General features: G+C 37.5%; 1 protein-coding gene across 1 annotated transcript; it reads left to right on the top strand.

Moving 5' to 3' along the window:
• Positions 1-2,442: 2,442 nt before the first annotated feature.
• On the top strand, positions 2,443-4,878 carry otud1 (OTU deubiquitinase 1). The gene has a single exon (XM_066718407.1). The coding sequence runs from the start codon at positions 2,748-2,750 to the stop codon at positions 4,122-4,124; it is 1,377 nt and encodes a 458-aa protein (XP_066574504.1). The 5' UTR covers positions 2,443-2,747; the 3' UTR covers positions 4,125-4,878.
• The last annotated feature ends 11,683 nt before the right edge of the window (positions 4,879-16,561 follow it).

The following is a 16,561-nucleotide window of genomic DNA, read 5'->3' as shown; positions in this document are numbered from 1 at the left end:
TATTCTAAAGTAGAAAACTATAATGTTTGTTGTTTCATTGTTTTTCAGATGTAACAATGGCAAAATCACTGTGGATTTTAATTCCATTAGATTGTTGCCCCCCAGCCCCTCTGTGCCTTTACATATTCATATGAGGGAATATTCTATTTTCTAAACCTACTGGTTACACACATAACTCCTTATAGTATTCATCCACATTACGCTTCATTTGGTTGACAGCAACAAATGTTTTTCAGGCTGTATCCATAAAGTACCGGACATACTAATAACTAAGCTGCATATATTCACTGACTATTAAAAGCATTTAAGCATCATTGACCTTTGCATTTCAGAACATGCAGATTGATTGGTGTCACTTCCGATAGTATCATCGTACCCCTGCAGGAAAGGTTCTGGGTGTATATCATCATATGCACATTCATAAACACATAAATAGACAAGCTTGAAACTTGAAAAAGAACAGAAGAGGCTTGCCCTTTGTATTGTTTCTCCAAGGACCCTATTATAGAAAATGACTCATGTTAAACAATTTTGGTATACAGTGCACTCAAAACAAAATCATTCTGATCCACCCTCTAATAGCAATACAAAATAATCCAGATGCTAAATTTAAGTTACATATAAAATGTGACATATGTCAAAGTAATATTCCTTGGCATTCCCTGCTTAGGAACAAGAAACACATTTCTATCAGTAGGTGACAAATTAGCCCACACTAAACTAAATTCAGCATATTCTGATATGATTGATCTGTTCCCTGGTGTAAATGTATGACTTTCTCTCTAATGTCCCGTTCCTGTCCTATTTATAGGACAGTACATTGACAGCATTTTAATAGGATGTTAAATATTCAGGCAGTAAAGTAACACAACTTCAAACAAGATGTGACACACTAAAAACCTCAAAAGATATCAAACTTGTGAAAACTTCATTATACATTCCTGAGTTATTTTTTTTCATTTATTCTGTCTCCCCATGCCAGATTCTACATTCGGCATTATTGTGGTCTCCTCCATGTTTCATGGCAGTGAATTACATGTTTTACCCTCATTCATAAACATTCAGAGCACATGGTTTCAGATTGTGGAAACAAAGCGTGCTGCTGATGTATCTGTCATATGTTACTTGTGAGAAACAGATCTTATTACAGGCTTCTATGTGCTACGTATATAAATGTTCTGTTTATTTTTTCCTCTCAAATAAGCCGGGCTCAAAATATCAAAGATGCATCACCTTTAAATTAAGGCGCTATATATTACTTAAGGCAATATCACAATATTCAGAGTGTATCAACTGACAGCAGATTAATTTGCTGCTCAATTTACAGTTCGTTAAACACTCCAGTCTCACATAACTGGGTATCAAGATTATTTTTGTACACCTCTGTATGTATACAAATGACAAACAATATTCATTTATTATTATCCTGTGCAGCATTGGTTCCCAAACCAGTCCTGGATACCCTCCTGCCCTGGTGGTTGTTGTTCCAGCCAAGCTCTTAATTACATAATTGAGCCTTATATTGCATTGATAGTTCAGTTAAGGAATCAATTAAGTGATTAGGAGCTCAGATGCAAAGCAAACCAGCAGGGCAAGGGGGTACAGTATCTGCACTGGCATTGCTTTATCTGAGGCATCTTCTATATTTTTAAAATGCATTACAAACTCACAGGGAACTGTAAGACATTTAAAACTGTAGAACACAATTGAAGGCAGTACTAATACATAATTCATAATATAGTGGATATATTTAGTTCCACATTATAAGTGGCAACACAGAGGAAACCCCTCAATGCAAAAGTAGTCCAAATTATTATGATTATTATGATTGTTATTGTTTATTACTCAGCAGACGCCCTCGTCCAGGGCGAAATATAAGAGCAATACAGCAATACAAAGTGCAATAATATGTCCACTTTGTATTTGTGCCGGTCAGTATGAAGTCACTTGTCCTCTGTACTGGTCTTCATATATGACTAATGCTTATTCTATTACAAATTTAGACACATAGGCAACTAATGCTTCACATGCTGGTGAGCGTCAGCTTCTATATCTAATTACTGATTACTTCCCGAAGTGTTCTCTTCTAAGGGATTGGACTTGGTTTCAAAGCGACACTGAGTGAGTGGCAGTGAAAACAAGTCGTGTTTATCTGATCACTATGACAATATTGACCAGTCCACTGAATACGAGTCGTTACAGCACCAAAGAGCTCCAGCAGCTTCAATAAAAATGGCCAATACAATGCTGTCGGAGGCGGGACTTCCTCACTTTTCCAGGACAGTGTGTTGCCTGTGTGTCTGTTTGGTAATTTACGCGCAATGGTATTCTGTGCGTCTGGGCAAGCTTTGCGCATTCCATTGCCCTGACGCCACAGACATTACGCAGTAAACAGTATTCAGTGTAGTTCCCGAAGTGTCCTATGACACATCAAATACTTCACATTCCCTCCGCACAGTCAGCAATGGGAGCTAGCACTTGGTGACTGCATGTATAAGCGGCTCTGGAGAGAGTAGGGTCCGGTTACACTGCTCAGGACTAATTAGGGGAGCTCAACACTGACGCAAGATGGCTAAAATTGGATCCTCTGTGAGTGAGTGACAGCAGGAATTAGCCTCGGATCTCTGGAAACATACTTCACCGCATCTGCATTGGCCGGTGATGACAGTGGATATTTTTATCTGCCACTATCATCTCGCGTTGTTGCTACCTGTGCGGCTGTAGCTTTATAAGAGTGCTAGTTTAAAATGCAGCTCTACAGTAGTGTGTTGACGCATTACCCAGGATCAGCTTGCAAAGTTTCGATTCCTATAGCAAGTATTGCCGATAAAGTGCCTGCTTCTTCTACAACAACTACTACTACATCCACCACTACTACTGGTGTTGACACTACTGCTCATCAAAAGGCTTCAAACCCCGACGAGGACGCAGTGAAAGAGTCCGCCTCAGCCGCAACAATGCCTGCCTTTTCCTGTTACCAAGCGGTTTCTAACTCGGCGAACCAGCCAAACTACTACACCTCCACCGCCCAAATCCTGATCACCAGGCCCGGTGGCGTGGACAGGTTCGTCCCTATCCGGACTATAAAGGACTCCAGGGGTGGTGCAGCTGCTCCTTCTGAAAGCTACTTTGAAAGTCCTCCAAGCTCCCCTGTCCGCGATGGCGCAACTTCGTACGGCTCGGATACCGGATGGCTGGACGACTTCATTGATACCATCCAGCACAAAGTGGATGTGCTAGACGAATATCAGAAAGTGCTGGAGAACAACATGATCAACATTTACAGGCAGGCTGATGGGAAGTGTTACGCGAAAGGGAGTGAGCCGAGGGGACTGGAGAGCAAGGGTGAGGACTGTGCCACAGCCGAGAGCCAGCATGATGCTGAGGAAGCGGACATCCCTTCACAGGACAAGATGCGGCGGTCTTGCCCAGGGCTGGACCCTACAAACGTCAGACACTACAACCAGATCTCGCCACAGCAAAGCGGCGAGGAGCAGGACACTTGCGCCACCGTTGACGTGGGCAGCGCCTTGGAAAAAAACGAGAAAGTCGCGCATTATTTCGCCGAAGTTGAAAAGCAAAATAAGTATCTCCAGGAAAGGCGCAAATACAGGTTCCACATCATCCCCGACGGCAACTGCCTGTACAGGGCTGTGAGTAAAGCGGTGTACGGGGACCAGTCCATGCACAAAGAGTTAAGGGAGCAAACCGTGCATCACATAGCGGATCACCTGGACGAGTTCAGCCCGGTTATCGAGGGCGATGTGGGCGAGTTCCTGATCGGCGCGGCGCAGGACGGGGCGTGGGCCGGCTACCCAGAGCTGCTGGCCATGAGCCAGATGCTCACCGTTAACATCCACCTCACCACCGGAGGTAGTGTGGAAAGTCCCACCGTTTCCACCATGGTGCATTACCTGGGCGAGGAAGACCCGTCAAAGCCTAGCATCTGGTTAAGCTGGCTGAGCAACGGACACTATGATGTTTTATTTGAGCGGCCCATGCCCAACCCCGAGTACGAGAGCTGGTGCAGACAAACACAGGCGCAAAGAAAGCGCGACGAGGAGCTGGCCAAATCCATGGCCGCGTCTCTGTCCAAAATGTACATTGAGCAGAATGGCTCCTAATGAAGTGCTTGTAAAGCTTTAATTTAAGGTGATTTACACGTGTATTTTGATGTTTTTATAACTAATAGTAATTCATCTGTTGAAAATGACACCTTAATCAAACTGGCAGCACTTTAGCACTGTGTAACTTTAATATAAGCATTGCCTTTTTTCTAAGCTTTACGCTTTCTTCTGTTTCTGCGTCGAGCTACTGAAGGTTGCAGTGCACCTGCTTATTGTACGATTTCTTTGTTTTGTATGAAACTAAGTACTTAAAGAAAGACCTCGAGTCTGATTCCGTAGTTTTATATTCATGTATGTGTGTTTTTTGGAAATGAATACGTTTACATCTGAGAACTCTGCCGTTCCAGCTAAATGATGAAGCATAGACATGCTGTGAAGATAGATTTGTGTGTGCGTTTGTGTTTGTATATGTGTAGTAAACCCTCCTGATGAAAACAGTACTGCTGTTCTGTAATCTGGAGAGTTTTCTGTTTAGTTGCCTTGTTTGTGTTTTGCTGGGTCGAACACTTAACTTTTTGCCTTTTTCAAGACTTTCAGGCTGATGAATACAGGTTTTTTTTATATCAAAGACTACAACTTTTTTAAATCATACATTTTTGAAGTTATTTTAACTGACAAATCATATTTTACTTTTTTTCAAGAGGTTTGCTGGGTCAAAAATTTACATTTGAAAGACTGAATATATTGTGTCTTTATTGTTGTATTATATTGAAGGAGTGAATAAAATTGTGGCTGATTTTAAATGCTTTTACTTTTTAGTTTTCTTTTATTTTTATTCAAGATAAATAATTCCAATCATATTATAGTAGTAGCTGTAGTAGTTAATATAAACCTCCACAGAGATGACAGAATTTGGCATCATATCCTCTATTTAGTACTGATTACTCTCTCCATCTTGTTTAATTATTTTTAATAAGATGGTTAGTTTGCTGATAGTGTGGCTGATAATGTTTAGGTGCTCAAAAAGTATGCAAACACTGTATATAGTAGTGGCGGCACATGTTTAGTTAATTTGGACTTATAATAGTAGACTTTCGAAGAAAAAAGTGCACAATTCATGCAATGGGCCTAAGTGTACTGGCTCTGCTAATTTAAAACAAAAGAACATATTATTCAACCTGACATTGAAGAGCCAGGGGTGCAATTTGAAAAATGTCTGGTAAATATTTAATTCCATTATTTTTTTGGACAGTCACATGGTTTGAAACTAGATCATAATATCAACAATAAATAGAAGAAACTGGCTTGTGCACAATTTAAATATTTTTTTTATGTACTTCTTTCAAATAACTTGTTTGAGTGTTTCAGGAGTTCCCATGCAAAGCTTTTCAGTTCACAAGGAATGCCCATGTTAATTACATATCAAGAATTGCATAAACTGCAGACCTTTAAGCTAATCAGAACAAGAAAAAATATGTGAATTCACAACTGCTTTTTATGGCTTTATCTAACAAGAGACCTTGTTAATTTGTGATAATAATAACACTTAATTAGACAGCATATACTGTTGGCTCCAAAGTGGTTGTGGTATTATTATTGTTTTACTATTTTAATTATTAGCCCACACATAACTGGCAAGCATAACATTTTTTAAAAATAATATATGTAATAATATATCTACCACTTACAGTATAATAAAATAGTGATAACAATATACTCACAGTACACATTAAGCAGATTTGGTGTACAAAATAAGCTAATAAAGAACCTTTTAAACAATTGTACAATTGTACACTAATCTGTGATTGTGTCCCCACACCCTTTCTTTTCAGTCTCAGCAGTTCCTCAGTTGACACCAGACCCTTCATCTAAGAGGTACATTATGTCATTGTCTACAGACATCAGCTTGCATGCGATCAGATTATTACTCAGATTTAACTAGGTTTTCATTTTTAGGGTGAGTTTTATGGATGCTAATCCCTTAGATATGCCCTGGGGCAGTGAGAACAGTTTGATTTCTACTGAAGAGCTGCTGTGATTTTGAAGATTGCAGAGAAGCTATACAGAGCTGCCCATCCGAGAGTCAGAGAGAACGGGAGTGTTCTAGTCCACATCGGTGCTGAGTATAGGCTACATATAATGCCATGCTTAACAATGTTGTGTATGGAATTAGTAAAGTATCCTGGCTAATGAGGTTGGATTTGCAATATGTTTGTTATTAGATGCCATGCATGAACCTCCCAAAACTTTTTTGTTTTGTTGTGTGTTTTTTTGTGTGTGCCTTTATTAGAGTAGCTATTCTTGAATTAATATCCAATTCTGTTACGTAAAACTGACACCTCCTGTCACAACACCATTTGCTAAACAGTTATCACACTATTCCTGATCCCTTGTCACCTGCTACTGCATAGTGAACCAGACCACTTTGAACCACTTTAATAATCAGTGCTGCGATGGGGTCAAACGAGGATCCACTTAACGGTGTGCGGAGAATAGAATCAGAGTGCTTGGTTATAATTTCAAGATGGTTTCTTATTGGAGAAAGCTCCTATGTCTAAATGGTTTTGAAAAGGTATTCAATGAAAATGCTTTAAAATGAAGAAGACAGTCAAAGGACACAACTTATTTCATTACTGCTGCAAATCAAAAGGTCTGTGTTCTGATAAGAGTATTCCTTCTGCAACTGAACCAATCACAGAGCGGAAATAGTCCAATGACTAATTAAACATAAAAAAACAAAACACAAATGTCTTGTTACATGTAAATACTAGCCAAACCATGAAAAGGCAGCCAAAGTACTAAATCGGGTTGAACACATACATTAAAGAATATCAATCAAAGACATAATAGGATTAAAAGTTGTCAAAGCAAAGGTTTAAATATTTCCCTTAAGAGAAACACCGGTAAATGTCACATTTTTCACTGTGTAGTTAAATAAAAAAAATGTAGTTTGACAAGAAAAGGCAGGTAGATGTTGGTGCCACTCTGAAACTGTGCATCGCAATACTGATATCAGCTCTTACTGTCGAAATAAAACTACAATCCATACTGTCCTTTTTTTTTTTTTTTTCTACAAGGCCCCCTATAGCAGCCCAGATTGAGAGGCAGTTTAGATCGTATAATCTGTCTGAAATGTACTGTTATACATGGGGGCTTAAGCTTCACCCATAACACTGCACAAAGCAGACTTCTGGTATGTCCCCTCCCCCACAGCATAAAGCGTTGCTTCTACTGTACGAGTCTGCCCTCAGGGAAGACAATATGGCACTTTAATTAATTAAAGTTATTCATCTCTGAGGAATGAGTACTAATCCCATTATATTTTCTTCGATTCTCATTATATAGTAAATGCAGTTATCTGTTTAAAGCTTAGCAGGAACGATATGATACATGAATCACAGACTGGACTATAACCTCAATATAATGTGTGCACTTTAAGAAAAAAGACCCAACCATGACCCCACAGTGGCCAAAAGCTATCAAAGTCATTTCTACTAGTCATACTCCTTTTGCAGCCTGTTGTGATGACTGCTGTTCTTACTATCTAATACACATTTCCAAATGGGATGGTGCCGATACGGACAATAAGGATAAAACATCCTATGCATGCTTTAAAATAATACATGATTGCTTGTATGATACATGCAATATGACAATATTTGTTTTTATCATTTTCAAGGCAGTGGCATACTGTGCTTTTTAAAAAACAACTCGCCAGAGTCATTATTTAGAGAAGCCCCACTGCATGCAAACAATAGACCATCTGCAGCCAAGAACAATGTCACACTTTCTGGAGTAGCACAGGGACTCCTACTCAGATACTGTTAAACTTGTATTATAAAACACATGGTAGACACACTTTTATCAATGAAAGATTAAACAATACTTATTGTAATGTAGAATATTTAAGTAGCAATACTGCTTCATAGGATTTGCTTTTGGATTAGTGTACTGTTTGTAATTAGACCACTACCCTGTTAAAACATCCTTTAAACCAGTTGCATAGCCCATCTGATAAAATGATATTCAAAAACAACGAAACACAAAGAAGGTGGCAACATGTTAAATGCGTGTATAAGCCTACTTAACCTTGCTTTACAAAATGGAAACTACGGTGTGTTTAGATATTGATATATTACTACAAACAAATTCATTTTCACAAGGGAATGTCTAATGTTTTTAACTTCATATTAAAAGACTGACATTGTTCTCCAAGTCTCAGATTGACCATGAGACCATCTAACGTGAGAAATCTGTTACATTCATTAAAGGGAATGAATGGGTGGAGGGGATAGCTTTATAATCACCTCAGCCCCTTTGCTCTTTACATCTGTTTAGAAAATCATCTATTTGAATTTTTACTTTGAACTACCCTATTTTAAAACTACTTTATAGTTGTACTAGTGCAAACACTGGCCATTCCAGAACATGAGCAAAACAGCCTGTTGGTTAATCCTTCACTCTCCTACTAAGAAGAGCAATTGGTTTAGGGTGACATTATTTTGAAACGGACAATTATGATTTTTTTTTCACTATTGTTGTTCTGTGAAGTAGCAGCATCTGGAGGGCATGTTTCATGTTTTCATGTGTGTCTAATATCTACTTCCATAAGTGACAGTTTAGGGGTTAATGAACTATGTCCCATTCCATGTCCCCCAAGAAATAGTTTTGTAGAGTTTCACAAGGCCATATGGTCATTATTGTAAATGTCACTGAAGTCAGGCAGAATATTAACTCAATACAAAAGCCTGCTTCAGCAACTGGAGACCAAGGCTAAATGTGTTGCTGATGCTAAATCAGGACTGTGAGCAGAAAATTCCCCCAGACACCAAGCACCTGCTGACAGTGGAATGATTTCCTTAATTCCTTAAGCCAAGGCCAGTGGGCCCACGCAGTGTCCTGGCCCCTCGTGTCCTACATCAGTACAATTTCTTTAGCAGGCTGTCACACTAAATTTAATTGTCTATTGTAACTACTAGGCTTTGCTCTGTAGTTGTGTTGGATCAGTGCAGGACTACAGGAAACTGACAAAAAATAATAATTGGAAAGTGTGTTTCCTTAATTGGGAAAACACAAGAAAATGTCAGTCATTTGTCACTAATTGATCTTAGTCCATGTCTTGGAAAAGTGGTTATACAAGCATGCTTGCTGCATTAATTGCAACTGACAAGATAAAGACGACATCATAAAAGAGTTTAACAGTTAACAACCTTAACAGGGAACAACCTTAGTGTTAAAACCCATTGTGTGAGGAAAGCCTATTTACCTAAATGTTTGTTTTAACTACAGGATTCAGTCTTCAATAAGAAATAAGAATTAATTGCATACCTTTGAAAGCTACCTGAAAACCATCTTATAGTGGTCCATAATGATGCTTCCTGTTAAGTGACCTTGTTTTAAATGGTATTTTCACATCAAAGGAAATGAAAGTGTAGATTACATGATCATTATATCTGTTTCAATGGAGCCATCTATTGGTCTAATAGTGTAATTAAAACAATTCAAGATAAATCTATTGCCAAAGTCTCTGAATACTATTTTTAAAGAAATGAGAAAAAGAGAGAAATATCTTAATAATAAATAAATGCTCCCAGCTGTAAGACCTACAATACAAATAAAATAAAAAATGTCTTCCTTGAGATGCCAATATCTTTAGATTAGTTGAGAAGATGGATACATTCACAGGAAGCATTTATTTTAGGACAATGGAATAGGTCTCAGTCTTTCTATGTATATTTCAACTATATTCAGCTTTATTGATCAACTGGTCGACTCCTGCCAAATTATTAAAATAATGTAAACTGATGACATGACCATCACAAATATAGAGAAATAAAATGCCTTCAATGCAGAAAGACATAACTGAACTCAGATTATATATTTCTTGCTTTATGTACATAAATGTGTTAGGCTAAATGTAAAATAATAATTTTAAATACCAATGAGATATCAATAATAAGATATCAGTCCTTAAATTGTCGTGGTACTGCGGCAGTTTAAACTTATTTTTTGTAAGTCACTGCCTCCCCGTGGTGGAAACAAGTCATATTCAAGAAGAGAAATCAGACTCGTCCCAATAATATTGTAGGATTTATTTGTTTTACATATTGTGTAAATATTAGACTAATAGACAGATCGGTAAAAATGAATTACTGGAAACAGTTAACACAAATAATAGAAATGTCAAAGTGTAACAATGTATTTGTTAATAATAGCACGTATGAATGCTTACGTTGCAGTAACTAAACTAAAAATACATGGCAATTAATTGATTGGGGCAATTTCAGCTAAAAACATTATAACACCGACAGATTTAAATGTTCGCAATTTCATATATTTTTTTAAACTATAAATACTCAACGACTGTCACTAAAAGCATTATATACATTTACAAAAAACACTTGAGAAAATTAAAGCGCACAAAACGGCCGTCAGTCATAATTTAAAATTGAACGAGCATAAGGTGTGACTAAAACAAATGTACGTTGTAAATATTTACTATTACTGCTACTATCTACTGTTATACAATAATAATAATAATAATAATAATAATAATAATAATAATAATAATAATAATAATAAAAAACGGAAATGTGACTCACCCATGATAATGGTTGACATTTTACTATTCATAATTCACAATCCAAATTGCTTTCATAATTTGGAGGGAAAAAAGTCTGTTGGTGATTTAAGGGGCGAGGGGGCGTGGGGACTTAATCTCATAGCCGGGGGTGAATTAAAAGAGAGAGAGAGAGAGAGAGAGAGAGAGAGAGAGAGAGAGAGAGAGAGAGAGAGAGAGAGAGAGAGAGAGGCCACCTTTAACAGTAGTTTCTGATTTGAACAAGATTGTGTAACTTCAGCTTTTTTATTGATCTTTTTTCAATTTCATCGAAATATAAACGGTTTTAAAACACACAACTGACATGCTTTTCAATAAAGTGTTAAAGCAGTAACAACGCACTGCTTATTGTCATTCTGGTTGAAATGGCCACAGCGTTGATCCTGTTGTAGAAATTAGGTCAGCAATCTGTCTGGCCTCCGTTACATGTGCAAAGTTGGAAATGGGCCTGAGGCCAACTATTCATGAACACACCCAAAACAGAGTTTCAAATAATGCATGATATTGTCGTCCTTCCTGTCTCAGAACAACAGCTACAGTTTAATAGCTTGCAATTGAATTTGTCTGGCATACCTCACCTGATTAAATTCTGTATCAAATTAACCTGTTTGTTTTTGCTAGGGCAGACAGTTTGACTCCATTGTGACATTGCATTGTAGCTTTTTACTATTCAGAATAAAAATATTAAGAGTTTCTTAAAGGCAAAGTATAATTTGCTTTTCTCATAATGAATTATATACAAATTATTGTATATTAAAAAAAAAAACATTGCGTTGTTATACAGAGCAAGCATTGGGAGAATAAACTAGTTACTGCTAGCAGAGAATTGGCTAATAAACTTGTTAAATATCCCACGAGGTAGATTAGCTGAGCGTATGACCCATTCTTTGATTGCCAGAATCACAGCAGGACAATTGTAATAGGAGTTTACATGGGGAGCAAATTAACCCCATGGGATCTCAGCACACAACACTAGGCAGTGTTTAAAAAAAAAAGAAAAAAAATAGAAAGCAAAGATCGAGCAACTACCCAACACAATAACATTAAAGAATAAAAAAACATCTGACTGTGTTTCAACACATTTTTTTTTTTTAACAAATGGGCTTCCATGCTGAGATAAACTAAAGCTTCCATATGCAAATAAATAAAGCAATTAATTAAAGTCAGTGTGGCAAAGCGTATGACACATATTGTTTATCCTGACATATGGGTTGTTTGTGGGAATGAAGCAGTGTTATAATGGAGATAAGTCAAGCAGGTTTGCAAACTTTGTTGGAAGTTGTGAATATTAATGCCAATTTATCATTCATTAAAATTCATGTTTAAATAAACTTAGTCAGTGAAAGAGGGAAACATTAGAAGTAATTCAAATGATTATCAAAGCAAAGACAGCAAGTGTATTTTCAGCAGAGGGCACCAGAGGGACACTGTTAGATTTGATTTTGGTACATACACTAGAACATAGTGTTGCTATTGCTATCAAAACAGAACTACAAAACCAACAGGTCATGCAAAACAAATTCTCCAAACAGACAGGAAGGCAAGGTAAATACGCACATGATCAAACCCACTTAGCTGGTTTCACCACAAGGGCAATGAGCGTGGCATCGTGAACGTAATGCCAAGGGCAGTGTTCAGACACAGATAGAGGATACTGCTCTCCCCAGTGAAACCCAGTCTGTTGAGAATCGTGTATGGAGTGCCAGCGTTCTCAGGTTTGGAATGACTTTGCGTGTCAGCTGTGTAGCCGTTAAACGGATGTCTGTGACTTTTCTTCTCAGCTGGTGTTCATTGAGACCTTGTGATTTTAATAAGGGCAACTGTAACAGTAACTGTAACTCTGTGAAATGAGGCTGTTACAGGATGAGATCATTACCAATTCAAAGCAATCAGTATTACTACATCTATGTTAAGGTAATATTCTGGAATAGTCCTGTAATACATGCACCCTCGTTTAATTTAATACATTCCATAAGAAGGCATTAAGTTTTAAAATTAATAAATATGGAGTTATTTTATAATTCAGTTTTTTTTTATTTACTACTCATTTCACACCTCATCCATCACTTTACATTTTTTTTAAATTCAGGAAATACTGTACAATCTGATATGAAGAGAGCTGTAATAATCCAAATTGTGTGCTTTACAAATAATAATAACAATAGCAAAACAAAAAAAAAACACCTGCTAAAGAAGGTAGAGTTTACTGCATATTTTCCCAGATATTGGGTCACAAATGTAAGGCACCCTGCTCTTCTCAAGAACTTAAAAGGTGAAAGAAATGTAATTCTCTGAGAGGTAGTTTAAGGAGACTCTTCAATAGAAATAATCTCCACATTTCAAATTAATTTCAAAATGAATTTAGACATAATGCTTTACAGAAATGTCCTGAGTATTAGTTAAGATTACTTTTTCCTTTATAAATCGAGCCAATCGTACATCGGGAACAGTGGAATAACACTCAACTCATAGTGTAAAGCCCTTAAAACCATTTTTTTGTTTGTTGCAAAGTACTGCTAAACTCCTTGAGCACAAATGTAAACATTAATGCGATCAAGAGTCAATAGCTAAAAGGACACCCAGTATGTAGACTACTTTTCGAGAAGGCAGAAAATTCTGTTAGCTTTGCAGTTGTATGACAAATATTCTACACTTTCATGTGTTTAAAACATAATTATATAGTTTTTTTTTAAACGATTAGGATCGAAATGTAAAAAATATACATATTCTAAAAGCTATTTAATAAAAGCTTCTGTGGTACAATAAAATCTTCTTGATTCACGCTGGACAATTTGCTCTACAGAGACGCAAAGCGGATCTCTATAGAGATGTGACATGAATTAAGAGTTTATGGGATTGCATCCCCCCACCCCCCACCTTCAAGTAATGTGTGCCAGAGTATATTGGAATCGGAATCATGAAAACAACGCAGATTATGTCAGTTTGTATTGCTGTTTTTAAGAAATACACATTTACTGTCAATGTTGAGATACAAAATAGCTTGATCCCTATTTCACAGTCCCAGGTGCTCATATGTTTTCATTTATATATCAGAGATCAGAGACAATAGTATATTTTGTGTTGGCGACATTATGATTTCTTTGGCTTGTTTCAGTACAATTCTTTGTGGACTTCCTGCCTCTTTTACCATAAATGTTGCTCTTTGTTAATAACAGGAGAATTTCAGTTTAAACATTTACTTTGCATTTTGTTTCTTGGCCGATAGAAAGAATGTTACAGACAAACCCAGATTTAATCTAAGCTAAAAGTAATAAATCAACCACAAAAATACTATTCATGTTTTAGTATATAAATATTTGTCATATAACTTTCATTTGAACTTCCTCTGTCAGTAATTCAGAATCTGACAAAAACTATATTATACATACCATTATTACTTACCAGATGTCTACAATCTGGGAAATGTATAAAAGGATATATTGTTTTCCTTATATGAGTCTAACTAGTATTTATGAAAGATGCAAACATCTACAAGAAACATTAAAGCCATGTCAAAACTGAATTCATGCTTAACTCTTGTAAACTAAATTCAGAAATAAAACTTGTCTAATAGCTGTTGCATAAACATCCAATTCACAACTATCACACACCATGTAATAAAAACAATGAAGATAGAATTCTTGTCTGAGTAATTCGGCCTCCTCCAGCTTTTAACTAAATTATACTTTAGTGCTTATTCCCCAAAGACAAAATGCTTATGACTTTATGTTTATGTTTATTTGAAATAAAGTGTCTAGAAATAGTATTCAGGCTGTGCTGTATTTTTTATTTGTAATCTGATTTTGACTGTGAATGGTGCACTTTGAATGGTGTGTTTAATATTCAGGCAACTTGTTAAAACTTGTTTTCTTGTAGTACATTTTTAATTGTACATTATACACCGATCAGCCATAACATTATGACCACCAACAGGTGAAGTGAATAACACTGATAATCTCGTTATCATGACACCTGTCAGTGGGTGGGATATATTAGGCAGCAAGTGAACATTTTGTCCTCAAAGTTGATGTGTTAGAAGCAGGAAAAATGGGCAAGCGGTAGGATCTGAGCGGCTTTGACAAGGGCCACATTGTGATGGCTAGACAACTGGGTCAGAGCATCTCCAAAACTGCAGCTCTTGTGGGGTGTTCCCAGTCTGCAGGACTTAAAGGATCTGCTGCTAACGTCTTGGTGCCAGATACCACAGCACACCTTCAGAGGTCTAGTGGAGTCCATGCCTCGACGGGTCAGGGCTGTTTTGGCGGCAAAAGGGGGACCTACACAATATTAGGCAGGTGGTCATAATGTTATGGCTGATCGGTGTATATTTGGACCAGAAACAAAGTTCAAATCTATGTTTTAGATCCCTTACTTCGTAGAACAGAAACTTTCTTACAAATTATTAAATATTTTCTAGTCATGTTGTCTTCTATAACTTGAATGTTCAATATACACTCACCTTTTTTGTACCTCAAGCATACACTTTTCTGATTTTGCTTGAAATTAAACAAAGCATTGATTCATGCAGGGAACTTGCTTAATCACACATATAATGAAACCCAGCCCAAATGCTGCCACAGAAAAAAACACTCAAATGAATAGCAAAGCCGGGGTATTTAAAGTCGCCCAAAACGGCGTCCCCTGCCGTGTGTTTGAATGAATTGTGTTTCCTGCGCTGGCATTCTTCCGCTGCTTTCGCTGTTGCTCTCTGTCTCATCATGGCTCTTGATCTTGTATCTGAAAATGCCATCATCTTTTGGAGGAATCCCTGACCTCCTAAGCTTGGGAGCTGCTTTCTGTTCATCTCCACCTCTAGCTCCTCATAGAATCTCCAGAATTTCTGGGATGCTGCCCAGGATATCCCAATGGCCACTGCCACGACTGCTCAAAGCCTTTTCTTCACTCGATGTCCCAATCTCTGCCTCACGCGCAACTTTTTCTATTGTTTTTACAGCAGGCTACAACTCCCAGCACTTCTGTGATTGCTTTGCACAGCCGGTTCTCCAATCACTCCAAAAAGAGAACTGCTAAAAGAAAGCATGTCTCCACACCACGATCACCTAAGGTTCCCCTGATTGAATCCATTTCTCCAAGAACAGGGGCCTGACGGCAAAAACTGACATTACTGATGCTTTTAAAATCATGCCATTACATCCTTCTCAGTGGCATTTTTTTTGCATGAAATGGAAATCACAGTTTTATTTCGCTGTCAGGCTTACCTTCGGTTGCCGCAGCAGTCCATATATTTTTAATTCACTTTCGGAGGCCCTCTGCTGTATTCTCCTTAATAACTGTAACCTGCCTTTCATTTTACATCTACTTGATGATTTGTTCTGGAGTTTCCTTCAAGTCCTCCAGCTCACTGCATTACCACCCTGACCAGAATTTTTAGCAAGTTAAGTGTCCCGCTCTCCAAGGACAAAACAAAAGGCCCTTCTACATATTTTGAAATCTTAGGAATAGTTCTTGACAGTGTAAAGATGGGGGATTTCATTTCTGCAGACAAACTGTGGTATATTCTTTAAATTATTTCCTCCACACTGACAGCCACCCCAGTCACAAAATTAGGCTTCCTCCCCCTGCTAGGGAATCTACATTTCACAATGTGCATAATTCCCCAGGGCCGGCCTTTTATATCCCATTTACTAGATTCACAAAAAAGAACTTTATATATTAAAAAACTTACAGACACTTCTTGAACTAGATGAGGGTTGCCACTCTGGGAGGGTATTATAAAAGACAGTGGTTTGCAGAAACACGAGGCGCTCAAAGTGCCCTCGAACGTTTTGAGCTAAACCCTAGCTTGTTGTTGCGTGTTCGCATTGGGGCTACCACTATAAAAGAAAGCAAATCGAGGTCTATGTGATAAGGAAAC

This window comes from Amia ocellicauda, chromosome 2, assembly GCF_036373705.1.
Source record: "Amia ocellicauda isolate fAmiCal2 chromosome 2, fAmiCal2.hap1, whole genome shotgun sequence".
NCBI lineage: Eukaryota > Metazoa > Chordata > Actinopteri > Amiiformes > Amiidae > Amia > Amia ocellicauda.
The sequence above is the reverse complement of the archived record's forward strand: the minus strand, read 5'-3'. Positions and strand labels throughout refer to the sequence as shown.

Excerpts from the sequence above, each read along its gene's own strand:
- otud1 (XM_066718407.1), top strand. The coding sequence starts at position 2,748 with ATGCAGCTCTACAGTAGTGTGTTGACGCATTACCCAGGATCAGCTTGC.